The 14,798-nt window shown below is 38.5% G+C and overlaps 1 protein-coding gene across 1 annotated transcript in view; it reads left to right on the top strand.

The window, feature by feature from the left end:
• Positions 1-14,798, top strand: part of SLC49A4 (solute carrier family 49 member 4) — a 63,921-nt gene that overhangs the window by 8,852 nt on the left and 40,271 nt on the right. The window contains exon 2 of the mRNA XM_084524852.1: positions 6,517-6,610. Within this exon, the coding sequence (XP_084380978.1) occupies positions 6,517-6,610 (94 nt within the window). The remainder of the gene's footprint in view (positions 1-6,516; positions 6,611-14,798) is intronic.

Below are 14,798 nucleotides of genomic sequence, written 5' to 3'. Positions count from 1 at the left end.
TCAAAAGTGAGCTGTGCAGTTAGAATGTAAATACGCAAGTATCTCAGTTACCTCACAGTCAGGATGCATGTCGAGAAAGGTGCAGCAGCTCAACAGCTGGGGGGGTGGCTATGTGGTTGTCATAATAATTAGTAATTAAGTGATGCTGAGCTCTGCTTCTCACAATTCTGTCCTTCTGGTTTTGTTTTAGTTCTTACACGTTCAGTCACTTCCCTCAAATAGCGCCATCTTTTCTCTGGAACACTTGGCTGGCCAAATTTTGTGCTTTGAGTAATTTTATTTTACAATATTCTTATCTAACCTCATAATTTGGGAGCGATGATGTTCTTCTAAGCTGTTGCTTGATACCTTTTATGCAGATAATGCATATTTCCCATCTTCTGCAAGAGATACTGAAAACAGAACTGGTGGGGATGAATGTTGGGCCCCATAATTTCAGTCTTGCATGTGGTCTTGTGTCTGTCCAATAAGTACTGGTAGCAGAAATAGCTTTATCTTCAGGTCTCATCTTGTCCCTGGCACCAGCCTTGGTTCCTGGCTGGCAGGGACTTCCCTGTGGGCTCCCCCGTGTCGGTGGCAACTTTACTTCTGCAATAAGGGCTCGTCTGTCTTTCTGACCCTGAGTAGGAGGCCTGTATCGAACCACAGGAACTATTGCATTTGAAGTTGCTGTATTCATACATACAGAGTTTATTTGGAAAAGTTGTATATGATGAAACATACATTTATAAGAAATTTCAAACTCCTCCTGATAGCCTGGATGTCAGCTATTGCTGACAGATTCTCTTACAACACAAGAAATTATAAAGAGAAATTGCCTCTCTGAAGATCATTATCTCCTACATCTATATTTCAGGAGACTCCTAGTACATATTTTGTCTGGGGATCCAATTCTACCTGCTACTTATGTCAGGCAGAAATCAGAGCACAGCGTCTGCTGGTATCTGCCTTTGCCTTGCAATTCTCCCCTGGGAAGTGGAACTGGGCTGTGTTGTGGGCTCCATCTGGAAAAGGTCTACTTCTCATGTCCTAGATAACGGGGAAGGGACAAATGTGTATTTGAATAAAATTTGTTTCAAATGGGTCCTATATGCTTAGTTCTTACTATTTGATACCAGAAAGGTGCTGTCAAGCAGAATGCTTGAATGAATGCCACTAGTTCGCTGTATTTTCAATCCAAAACAGATACCTGAGTCCTAAACCTTTTTTAGGTGAAATGTGGATGCTGTTTTGGTAGTGCCACATAGGGCCAGGGAAGCAGATGGAAACAATTAGCTTTGGTTTAGCTTTGAAATCACAGCTTACAAAAGACAGGACATCAGTACCATGGACCCAGAGAAAGGAGACTGTGTGTGTGTGTGTGTAACAGCACCTTATGAAATCCTGGCCATCAGAGTAGGAGCAGGTTTTGATTAGCTGCATATGACCTGGAAGTTGTTCTCTTCTGCATACAGTCTGTGTATTTGGTTTCCAGTTTTTAATGCTTCTGAGCGTAGTTGATGATATTCTTCAGAGCATACTTATTTTCCACTGAGTTTCCAAACACAATTTATGCTCCTCTGCAATCAAGTGCTTTTGTGGAATCTACATTGGGTCTGACATACTGATTTTTTCACGTTTGTTCCATGTGCTAGAAGAAAGACGGGGACCACATCTCAACTAGGAAGCCTTTTCATGTCACTGAAAAGGTTCTTTTCTTTTCCAAGTTGTATTGCTCGTTGTAAGGATGCTTTATCTGAAAGAGGATTGCTGCTTATATTCTTAGCAACGTTAGTCAGCTTGGCGAAATGCAAGCACACCAAAAGTTTTGTTCCCTCTATTTAGCAGCAAGGTAGCTTTTATTATTATTATTTTAATTATGACAGATAACCCTGTGAGAGAACACGGTGCAATTATTAGTGTAATTTTGTTAGTATTGAATTTAAAATACAAAGATTTCTGAAGCAGTAGATAATGATGAAGCAGGGACTTCTCTGCAGAGCTTTGAGGATTGCCTGATAAAGCATGCTGTTTAATCAAACTTTTGTTTTAATATGGCTAAATGTAAAGCCACACATTAAGGAGGAAGAGAAGCAGTCCCTTCCTGTGGAATGGAAAACAGGTATCCAAGAAAAAAAATCCTATTGAAAAAAGGATGCTTGAGCAGTGAGGAGGGTATTTGGACAAGGCATAGAAAACCAATTCCAGGACTGAAGGAAAAATCGTGAAAAACTTGGAACTCAAATTTTGCTTTATTTACAGAAACCAAAGGTAAAGGTTATTTATTGTATATTAACTTCATAGAAGGAAAAATACAAGGTCATGAGCTGCTTCCATCACGAGAGGAAAAGCAAGAATTTGTTTGACAACTGATTTTGCTTTAAATCGGAAGGAAGAACACAATTTAACAGTGATTGTTGGAATGGCTGTTAAAATTGGTGAGTTTTTCATTTCCTTGTGTGTGCATCAGACAGGATTATCTTTTTAGACAGATATGCTTTCGTCAAAATAATAATAGAGTAGTTGAGTGAATTAAAATGCTCCGAGTTGTGTCAGAAGGGATCATTCTTGCTTCCAGCCTGATCTTTAAAAGCTGTGAAAATGTGCAGTGGGCCGATGTCACTCATCTGTAATTAGAGCATTGTTGTATTCTGTGTTCGTGAGGACTGATTTTAGTATCTGCAGCTGAAGGAAGAAAAACGTTTAAATATTAATGCATTTGAGAGAGATGTGGGTGTAAGAGAAATCCTTTTTGGCCATGCTGGGTGGAGGGCTCAATCTCTGGCAGGACTTCCATTTGGCTTAGCAAAAAGGTGAAATCTGCTTGTTCTGCACATCTAACTGGAATTTCCCCCAAGATGGGCACTTCATTAAAAGGGGAGGGAAATAAACATTAGCTGCCATTTGTGTCCTGCTCTGAAATAAGTGTTTTGTTCTCTCTGGCTCTGTAGTGGCCGCTTGTTTGCAGGCTGTGCTGCTGTGTGCAGGCCACATCCTGCTGCACATCCTGTTGGCACAGGCACGTCAAGGTTTGCTGGTACCACATCATCTTGGCTGGATTAAAAGTCTGTGTTTTGCAGGAGAGTGAAGAGGATTGTGTGTTGAGACTTTGACTCTCTAGTTTGGAGGTAGTCGTTTTAAAGAGAAATCAAAGCCAGCAAATGCAGTGTGGGCTGCTGCATTCGCAAAGCAGACTGTTATTAGCTACAGGAGGTTTAAACTGTTGAACAATATTGATTATATTATTATTTGAGTGAAACGTATTTTTATTACAGACTAAATTTCTGATGCTTCTGATGCAGTTCTGTATTACCACCAGTGACCATTCAGAAGGTGGCTGCAGAGCGCCCAACAGCCAGGGCAACCTGTGGGGCCCAGCAGCCTGCAGGAGCAGCCAGCAGGAAAGGCTCTAAACATACAAAACCACCTCTACCTGTACAACATCCATTTTGAGATGTTTTTTCCCTTCCCAGCTTCATGTCGGAAACCTCTGAAAGAAAGGTATTGGGAGCTGGATGATGGTTTTTAAGAAGCTGTAGCCCCACCACCATCCATTACCAGCTGCATATAGGGGAAAACCAATAAAATTAATTAGGTTTACTCAAAATCTTGATTGTTTGTTACTTAGTGGCTTTTTTTTTTTTTAATTAGAGAAATAATTTCTTGCGGGGTTCACAGGCTTTCTTTCCAGGCTCAGTTGGTGACTTTGGTTTATTGTCCCCATGGTGCAGTGATATCCTGAAACACTCTGAGGTTACCCCTTGGAGTAGTACAAGATTTCCAGTTCAGATTAAGGGACACTGCAATGTTCAAAGCGAAATCACTTTTATATAGTTCTAAAAATACTATTAAAGACTGATTTTTAAGATGAAAGGGAGAATGAATTCAGAGAGTTAAAATGTAAAGTAAAGCAAAAAGGGAAGGTGCTCAGAGAGTAGAAGTACATCATGTAATTAGCAAAGAAAATCTCTAATATGCTGCTTGTCTGACAGTCTTTTTTTACTTGTTCGCTTTAGTGTCACCGTTTTCAACATGCTGCTTTAACCAAAAGAATTTGTAGGTGTGTTTGCACATTAAGGTGAAACAAAAGGCCAAAGAACAGTCTGCGCAATCAAAACACTTAAAAGTGGCACATTACAGTGTATAGTGTTCCAGATGAGAACTTCAAAGAACATTCAGAGAGATCAAACGTATCTTGATTGTGAGGCTTTAACTGGTAATTTTATTTTTAAATTACATGACACGTACGGTTGATGGTAAAAATAAGCCTAGAATGGGAGCTGGTGAGAAATTTTGACATCCAATTTATTTTTCATTGAATTATGTGATGCTGCTTTTTTATGAAACTTTTCTACAGATTTAAAACAAAACTTTTTTTAATGAAAAAAAGTAAAATAGATATTTTTTCTTTTTATCTAGGAAAGCTCATCCTGTGGTGATATAAACCTAAATTTCTGTATGATGCTCATTTTCTGCTGTGCCCTGGGATGTACCTGGCCTGTGTCACCTGCTGTGCCACTTGATTGAGACCTTCCCAGCTGTCTGTCCTTGTCCCTCCTAAAATGCAGAAAGTGGCATGCTTTGTGAAATGTCATTCAAAAAAATCCTGGTTTACGTAACTCCAGTAATGCACGTGTCATTTTCTGTCTTGAAACATTTGCAGCAGTGTTTCCAATGGAAGAATACAGATTTCTGTTTAAAAGACTTATGTTTTGACTTTCAGTCAATAAAACTAATTTGGATTGTGAACAGGTTCTCATGTGTGAAAGCAATGCTAACAAAGATTTTTTTTTAAAGGAAAAAGGCAAGAACATCTCATGTAGTTGCTCCCAACACAAATAATTACCCCCACGGCTAATCCAACATGGTAGTACAGGTTTCAGCACGCCACAAAGGTTCACACAGTGGCACAGAAAACATGAACAGCAGGATTTTGAACAGCCTTATCAGGACATTAGTTTGCGCTCTCTGAATTGGTGTGCTTGAAAATCCAGTTCAAGAGCTACATGTGCTGGTTAAATGCAGAGCCAGGTAAACCTGGGCAGGCACTGGGAGTCCTTCAAGGTAACAAATGTTCTCAGCTGGTGATGCTACTCCAGGGCATTAGGGGTGTGAGCTGTCCTTGGGAGCTGCAGGAGCCTGGGTCACATTCCTTTTGTTAATGACTCAGCTGTAGTGAGGAAGTCATGCTTCCATTTCAGAAAACCTGCGGTGTTAACTTTGGGTTGGTTTGGTTGTCTTGGCTCGGGTTGTTTGAGCCATCTTTGGTGTGTGCAATGTCCGGCATGAGGAGTTGCATATTCATGAGTGAGGCTTGCCAAGAGCTGTTGCAATAAGAGCACTATTACCTTGTGGTAAAACACGTGCTCTAAAACCCCCTGTAAAATTCCCAGGGAAACAAAATGTTTAATGTGACTATTGGTTCAGCTGTATGGATTGCAGGAGTCATTGACATACCAGGAACGTTTATTTGAAAACTGTCAGTCTATAATCAAAATCTGATGTCTGTTTGTTATCTGGATTATCATAGCAAGTTGTTGTTCTTCTGTCTATGTTTTGTGTAGTTACTAGTCTTGCCTAAATGTTAGAGATACAATGTACGTGTCGTAGTTCAGTTGTTTTATGTTCTGCTAATAATATCAAAGCCCTGTATTTTCTGTTTGATGCTCTAAGTTTGTTTCAAGTTTTATGACTTTAGTGTTACAAGGTGTATCAACATTTTTAATTGTACATATTTATGATTTTGGTGTTTTACAATATTCTGGAAGTTGAGCCCATCAGTTGTCACTGTTTCTGTGCTGCTTACCGATGGTGGAAACATCTTAGCAGCAGCAACTGAACTGCTAGCAAATGGAATTGCAGCTCTGAGATAAAGTTGTTTCTAATTTAAGTGCTTTTCAGTTGAGAATCACAGCATGGGGAAAAAGACATATTCAAGGAATAGGTCGATTGTAGCTTTTTTTCTAATGTACTATATTTACAACCTCTGTCAATTTAAGCTGAGTGCAGCAAAAACCTGGCCTAATTGCAAGGCCTGCAAGAAATACTTTTTTTTTTTTTTTCCTGCTGAATAAATAGTTGTTTCTTCAGGTTGAAAAGAATATTTGCGTTATGAAAGCAAATAAGTGGCTGGAAAAGATTGTACAAATCCAGATTTTTCTTTGGATTTGCCTAGATTTCAGATCATACATTGGAGCATCTTCCCGATGCTTCAAAAAGTACAATATTTCCTTTAGAATTAGATGATGCTTTTATTACCACTTGTCATTTCCAAGAACATCTGTTAAGATTTTAGGCATGATCCTGTTTGGTATTATGCCAAGAGTAAACCTTTAATTCTGGTGTATCAATATGGAAAATAACATAGGATTTCATTTTGTATCTGTAATTCTTATCAGCACTGATGTTTATGATTTGAAAGAACATGCATATCTTCAGTGAGACTGAAGGCAAATGTATATACCTGTGCAACTTTTCTGTTTTTTACTTCAGCATTGCTGACTTAACCTGTGAAATACTATTGTTTTCTTGTTTCAGGTCTGAGGGTAACTGTATTACTAACATCATCGCTCATGGTATTGGGAGCTGGCCTGAGATGTGTTCCAGTTTCAGACCTAGAAATAAGGAAGAAGTAAGTGAATAAGTTATTTTTAATATACATATTTTATACTTGCTTTTAATGTATTTTTGCTGCTGCTGCAAATAAATGCTAGTACAAATTTTCTGTATAAAATTGATACTCTAAATGCATGTTGCATGGGTCTGGGCTAACACGTTTCTTGGCTTCTTAAATTGATTTTTTTCTAGTCCTTGTTCTGCATAGTATCTGAAGATCAGAAAGGTCTTTACACACTTGAGTTAATTAAGCCTCACCCCATCCTGCATAAATAATGTTAATCTGTCTTGCAAACAAGGAAGCAGAGATTTAGAGAGGTTCAGAAACTGGCCCAAGATCACACAGGGAACCAAGCCACAAAACCCAAAAATATGTAATTTATATGCAAATGTTAAATAATTAGTTCATGTTTCTCATATTGGATGTATGAGATTGTACGGTGGTGATATGGCTGAACTAATGCAAAATGGCCTTTTCATATAGTCTTTTCCGTCTGCATTCCAAAGTAACCTTATATTTTCTCTGAGACTGGAACAAATGCCTTTTGTACGCGTGCAGTTTAATAGTTTCTGATAGAGACAGTTTGCTTCCTAGAAATCAGACAATCCAAATCAGTCAGTTGTCCTGTCAACATATCCTGAATGTGGGAATCTATAGTAACTACAGGAGAGTAAGTACAGAGGACTGAGAGTATGATACCAACATTGATTTTAAAACTAGCCCCGATCAGTAGTAAGCAGTTATTACATAATGACTGGTTTAGTAAACTGTGGGTAGTGGGGGGTGTAATTTCAGTTCTTAGGTACTTGGTGAGTGTATAACAAAACCCAAGGTGCTCCAGATGGTTGTTGCCAACACTGTTGCCCATTTCAAGGTGCTGTTCAATGACTTAGTGGGTAGAGGAGGCTGAATTAACCATATTATGCTACTACTTAAAGTGGCCCTTTCAATTTGAGGTGGAAACATACTGTTATGGTGGTAGCAATCCCTACTGGGCCCCTATTTCACCTGTCCTCAAGGCCCTAAGGGATGCTGAACATCCAGTTCATCAGTTCAGACCAATCTTGGTTTTTATGTGTAGCTATAACTGTAAGTTATAGTTATATCTTGTAACTTAGTTATATATAACTATATAGGTATACGGTTACTGTTTTATATGTATAGCTCAAATGGGTCAGATAACTTAAATGCAGTGAAATGTAGGATCTTATGTAGCTTTCCATTTATCAGTTATGCCAAAAGATTGCCCCAGGCAAAAGGTGCCATAGCTGCTAAAGCTGCTTTGCTTTAACAAAGCAAAGATAAAAACTGTAAGAACTTGAAAATAAATTGCCAAACAATGTTTAGCTGAGACATGGTTTTGGGGGTGGGAAGGGGAATTTTTGCATTCCTTTAAACCTTTTAACCAAGTTTTCTAGTGTAATAGCAGTGAGAAGACCTGGTAAAAGAAGTGCTTAAGGAGAAACACTCAAATAACAGCTTCTTTAATTGGGGAAATAAAGCCTGGGCATTTCCAGTGTCTGACAAGATGCATAAAATATGATGCATTTTATTGAGAACCATATTAAAAAAAAAAAAAAGGCAGAATCCTGATGGAAAAGGTTACTTACCTCATTTATTCATGCTGTGAAAATAAGCATAATTTCAAGACAAAGTTGATAAAATTGTTAACCTAGCCTATTCTTAAAAAAAAGTGAGGGATTTGCAAGAATTAGTTCTACCTGAGGAAATAGTTTGATCTTTTACACAGTTTGTTAAAAATCTACAGAGAATTAATTATTGCTAACTGTGTGAAGCAAAAGTATGGTTTTCATTGAAAATGTCTCGAGATACTGTAAATAGTTGTGCATACTGTGATGTTATATGAGGTACCCTGCATTTATTTTGAGGGCAGACTGGCCAAATTTTGTCAATTAACTTGAAGTGTGGTACCAAACAAAATGGTACTTTGGAGAATATCATGACTGCTTTATGGGTTAGCAACAGTTAGCCGAGCACCAGGCTATGCATTTATTCTGAATGTGTGTATTTATTAATATGATCATTTGAACATCAATCAACCAGACAGATGGACAGGATCACACAAAAGCTTATATTCAAACATCTCAAAAGCTGACACAACTGGAATTCCCTTAAATGTTTTGGCATGTTTTGTAATGTTTCTTCATTCCCTGGGTAATCTGCAGTAACATACTGAAGGATTTCTCTGGGACAATTATGTCAGAGCTGAGATATGTAAAATTACAAGAATGTTCATGAGATTTGTCAGTTTTATTTTTTCTACTGTGTACTCACAATGTTCTTGTAATTTAGTATTAAGGAGAGCTACTAAAGCCCATCACTTATCAGAGCAATCACAGAAGTGAGGAAATCACCGTTAAGACTGACATTTAATCCTCGCCGCTTTGTGCTCCTTATCTCATATGGACCTGTAATATCCAAATGTATTCTTAGGCTCCTTTCTAGTCTGTAATTATTCTTTTGGCTCTGACGTGTAAGAACTATGACTATCTTCAGCAATCAGAGTCATATTTTAAATGCAAACCCTAACCTCTGTTTTCAGTTCATTTGACACTCGTATATATGCTTGTGACTTGCATACGGGAGAATTTAGGTTGAACATTTGAGAGTGTCTCTTGAGGCTGCAGTTCCTTATGGTGAATTTTTGTTCTCTGCCAGTGAGACCTAAAACTGTACTGGGAATCCATCCCAGAACTTCATAAATGCAGGGAAGGCTGAGGAGGGAGTGCATGGCTAAATGTGAAAGTGTGGACTTGGGTGTGAGAGTGAGGAATCAACCAGTAGTTGAACTAGTGAAGTCCTGTCCTCCCCCCCAGTATTTATAATATGCATTTTATATATATACACATGCACACTCCTGTTCGCTTGGTTTCCTCCACAACCCATATTAACCTGTAAGGTTAATATCTGTAACATCCAGGCAAGGAAGCTACAAAATAAAACTTCTAACCTACCCTGTACATCTGAGCTTGTCAAGTTAGTGCCATACATGTGACAGTAAATTTGACTTTTAAAAGTAAAATTAGACTCCGTTCTCAGTACTATAAAAGATTCATTTGCCACACCTAGTTTTTCAGTTCATAGTTTGTGTGAAATATATGGAACTTAAAGAAAATGGATGTTATAAGATTGTACCACTTCTGGACTTGTACCTTATTCCCTTCCCTGAAGGTTACAAGAGCATCTTCAGTATGCTTTGCCTGCATCTGTAGGTCCCTTCCTTTCCTTTTTGAATGCTGCCTGGCACTGAATGAGTTATTTTTATTGGACTCTTATAACTAACCTGAATATCAATAGTTACTAGGAGGCCATCTTTTAATAGGAAAAAATCAGGATTTAACTCCCCATGTAACACAACACATTTTATATTCTATGTTTTGGAATAGATTTACAAGACAGCATATCTGGTTTTAAAACAGTAAATCTAGTCAAAAGGCTATATTAGATCTACCTATGAGCTGAAACGTATAAGAAAGAAGGAAATGATGAAATCAGCCCATAAATGTAAATCCGTGGCTTTTCAGACTGACCACGTAAGCTGCCTTAAAATGTGAAAGATGGGATAATTAAAGAGGTGGAAGTAAATGATGTAACATAACTTGTTGTTTGTATTGAATACATTAATTAAGAAATTTATTAGAACTTAGTATTCTGTGGGTTGGTAGGGTTTGACCTTCACATTAGATTTCACAATACAGATTTAGTTACTGAGGACCTCGAGTTGTGGCAGTGAGAGGGTGCTGTTTGGTAATAAGTCTCATTAAAACATTTGTTGCAAAGCCAGCAAAGCAATGACAGAGAATGACAGTGGAAACAGGAGCAGCATGAACTGACAGTTTTGTTATTTACGAAGTGTTACAGGGAGGATACTGATAATTGGTAGTTCCTATAAAGAGACTTATTTACCACGTCTTAGGTTTTTGAATTTTTTCCCCTACTTAGATATATCTAAGTTTTCCCTTTTCTGTACTAATAGATGATGCTCTCTTACTGCATCTTGTGTACATTTTGTTTCTATTAGCTAGTTGCCACCTAGTTTGTATTAAATATTTTATTCTTGTCATACATATTCTTCAATAATTCCACGCCTTCTGTTTTTCATCCCTGAAAGTACAAAGAATGACATGGGATCATCTCATTGTTTGATGAGCGATATGTGATAGTGATGGTGGTAAACTCCTGAATTAGCTGTTTACAGACTCCCGGTCTGTTTAAATTCTTGGAGTGGTAAATCCAGCAGGTAATGCCTTAAAGGAAACTCTGAATTCTCAGCAAGGGCTTAGTACTGCAGTAATATTTAGTAGACAGTGTTTCTGCAAAGCCTCAACTAGCATAAGTTTATGCTGGAAGGCAAGAGAATATATTTGTGGGATTTTCAGCTCCATCTCATATAATAGAAATTCTTATTCTCAGCTGTAGAGATCCTTTAATTATTTTTTGTCATCTTGAGATCTTTGACTTCAGTAGTGTCTTGTGACTCTTACTGTTGGGTAATTTCTGCCCTTAAAGAGGAATTCATATTAGTTGAGTTCATATCCACATTGCTGCATTATGATCAAAGTGTCCTCTTGCTCTTTCACTGGCCTGAAAAAAAGTTTTGTGGGAATATTTAAAAGGGCCTTGTTTATTCAAGTCTTTAGTTTACTGCCTCTCCTGTGCTCTCCTACTCTTTCACTTAAAAAATTGTAGTTAGTTTTTGCCTCTAGCGCTAAATTTTCCTCAGATTTCTCACACGGCAGACCTGCTAGCAGCCATCCCCGGTGCCTTTCCCCGATAACTTGTTTCAGGATGTTTTGCCTCATTAGCCCCTAATGTAATTGCCTACTTTTAGTTTACAGCAACGCTGTTTGTTTTGGATCTGTTTGAATTTGTTGAATGCATCCTCTGTTCATGTTGCTTTAAAGATATCTCCTTTCAGTGAGGGGTTTGTGGAATGGCCTTAAAAGGGGGGGAGGGAGGGTGGAAAGCCCATTTTAATAAAAATCAAAATCCAAAAAGAAGTTTTGACTTCGTATACCCTCATCCTTCAAACACGGGTAATGCTTTGAGTGACAAACCACTCTTTGCTGCCGTGTGACAGCTGTGATGACCGTACAGTCGCTTGGCGTGACGGCACGGGGACGTGAGTGAATTTGTCACCATGCTGTCAGTGGTCTCGCCGTCCTCCTGCGCCCTCCCGTTCTCTGTCAGGATGTCTGACAGAGACGTCGGGGTCTTGGCCTGAGATTGCCACTGCTTCTCCTTGCAAATCCTTGTCTGTTTCTTGGCAGGCTCTCAGTAATAATAGTTTCAAAGTAACTCTGCTGTTTGATTCCTTCAGATTTAAAGCCCAAACTCGCTGTTCCTCAGACTGCTGCAAATTTGTTTGCTGGTTTCTTTCTCTGAGAGAAGAGAGGTGAGGCTGCGAAACCTGGGAAACGCCGTGGTCTGAGGCCAGCTCTTCTAAAGTCTGCTCCTGTAGCACAGTGACAGGTTGTGAGGAGGCCACGACGTGTGCCGTGGGTGAGATGTGAGCCGAGTTCCTGATGGAAATAGTCAACAGTGCATTTATAAAAGTTTTTTCTTTTTTTACTTCTATTGCTGGAGATAATGTACCACACAGTGACTCAGGCTTTCCGCTCATAATAATTTTTCTTATTGATGGGGAAAAACAACTTTAAATTATTCCACATATCAATGGTCGTATGCATCAAAAACAAGCTAAAAATGCTAATGGCCTCAATCCATGAATATCCAGAAGGCATAAAGCTTTTGTAGTATAAATATATCATTTAATGAAAATATTGAAAAGAAGTGCATTCCCACGAAATTCATCTTTCAGAATGTTATTTTTAATAGATGAATTCATTGCTTTACCCAGCAGTATTTTTTATTCTCAGTCCTTTTCCAGACACGCAGCCTTATTGCACTCTCTTTTGGTTATAAACAGGACAGCGTTTGCACCAGGCTCTCCCCATACTCCATGGCAGTGAACTGCTACAAAGCATGAATTTGACCTTCCAAATTCCATCTGTACCTTAGAAGGTGCCACTTAATAGAGGTGCCTTTTGTTGCATTTAATTTGGGGAGTCTAAAGGAAAAGCTCTATACATTTCTAGTAACTTGATTGTGAAAAATCAAAGACTTTTCATTACAGAAGTGGTATCAGAGCCCTCTGAAGTACAATAAATCTTTTAATGTATAATGTAGATAAGTCTACGTGTTTTCTTATTCTTTTGCTTGGGCAAGCAACTTGCATCATGCATCAATGTAGACACTTGAATAGGAGGTATTCTCTGGCTTTGTTGCTGTGTAGTATGGCTAAATTCAATAGCACTTGAAAGTGCTCTGAAGTCCTCTAGTGGAAGGGTCTCTTTCATTTGCTTCCAGGAGCTACCACAATGAGCTAATCACTATATAAACTTATTCGTCTTCCAAATTAGCAGGAGATGAACAATCCACTTCTTTCAGTGAGTGAAAATGTCAGGCGTGTGAAAGATAAATCATCCATCTATTTCTGTAAAATATTAACTTCTTTATCCAGAATCCCGTTTTATGTTAATTGTTAGGATCAGCAATTAATCTACTATTTTTTTCCAAAATAGGAGGCACGCACAGTGCTGTTTCCCTGGAGCAGCTCTTGGTGGCTTCCTTGCTTTGCACGCATAGCCAAAGAGCGACAAGACTGAGTTACCAATTTGTTCATTGCATCTGTATAGAAGTCGGAGTAATGACTAAGCAGTCAGTTGACATAGCAGCTAGCAGGAAAAGCATAGTAAAAGTTTCAGGAAGAAAATCAACCAGAAATCCTGTTTTCACAAGGCTCTTGAGATGGGCTCCTCTCCTGCCTGGGACCCAGAGGAACCTCATTTCCCAGTCAACTGGAGGCTCATCGAAGGCTGACAGAGAAGATCTGTGATGAGAGAGTCCAAGTGATGCATGGGGGCTGGCTGCCTCATTTTTCCACTGTATTTCTTACCAAAGGAAAGTGAAAACACTTTCCACTCTATTCATTAATGTTAAAGCTCTGATATGACTTCTCCATTGCTAGCCTTCCCAAAACAAGGTCAATTAAAAGATGTTAGATGAGCTTTGGAGAGCTATTTCATTGCTGTGGTTTAAATCCATTGTGTTATGAGTCATTTCTTGGGTGGCTCATTTTTCCTTCTGCTGTTGCCTCTGTTTCCCTATCTGAGAAAGGAAGTTAATGAGTTATTTTTTTCATTTAAAATGCTTCTACGTCTAGGCATGAGACATACTGTGGTAGAAACATTAAATGTCTGTTATTTTTACATGTAAAAAGTGTTTATATAATACAGCTTTTAAATAGCTTAACAAATCCAATACTTTGTGGGACTCGGAACATGTATGAAAAGTTTCAAGCTATACAGGGAGAAAAAGACAAGTAAAGCAGCCTATAAATGGAAGCTCTTACCAATCTAAGCTGTATGGTATTGTCAATCACTAAAGCCTTTTTCCTGTATGTCACTTTTTCATATCCAGTTCATTCAGTGATGCTGTAATTTCAGCATTTGTAGCCTCACATGCTTTTGTTGTTGTTGCCTGACACGATACTGCAGCTGTGACAGCAGGGAGTGAATAAAGCAGGTATAACCAGGTTACTGCTTCAAGCTTACAGAAAATGTTCTCTTAAGGATGTGATGAAAACCACATAACTTATTTAAAACTTAACTTGACAAAAATTGGAAAAGAGCTGAAATACATTATGGAAAGACTTTTTCTTCTCTAATTTCTGTTGTATTTGAACTACCCCTTGCTTCATCTTTTTGCAATTCAGAGGCCAGTTCAGGAAGAAATGTGAACAAACACATCTAGGTAGGGTCCCGAACTAAAGTTACCCTGTTAGCCCTTTTCTTGGAGAACAGAAATCATGCTGTACAGACTCAAACTGAAATAGTGGCAAGGAAAAATCCAGTTGCTCTTTGCACATTTTCAATAGCAGAAACAAGAAGAAAATTGGGGAATAAGAGAAACAAATGTCTCTTGATCTTGCAGTAATTTTTAGTGCTGGTGATGTACAAGAGCAGACTCCTGTGGGCTGTTAGACTGAAATCTAGTGCAGCGTTGATAAGACGTTGTAACAAACAGCGAAAAGCCACCAGTGCTGTTGCGTTCATATTTCTCTCTGGCAGCTGTGGTGGCTGCTACATACGTCTCCCAGAGTAGCAGATTAGTAAATGCA

Source organism: Aythya ferina (genome assembly GCF_964211825.1).
Source record: "Aythya ferina genome assembly, chromosome: 6".
Classification (NCBI taxonomy): Eukaryota; Metazoa; Chordata; class Aves; order Anseriformes; family Anatidae; genus Aythya; species Aythya ferina.
The sequence above is the reverse complement of the archived record's forward strand: the minus strand, read 5'-3'. Positions and strand labels throughout refer to the sequence as shown.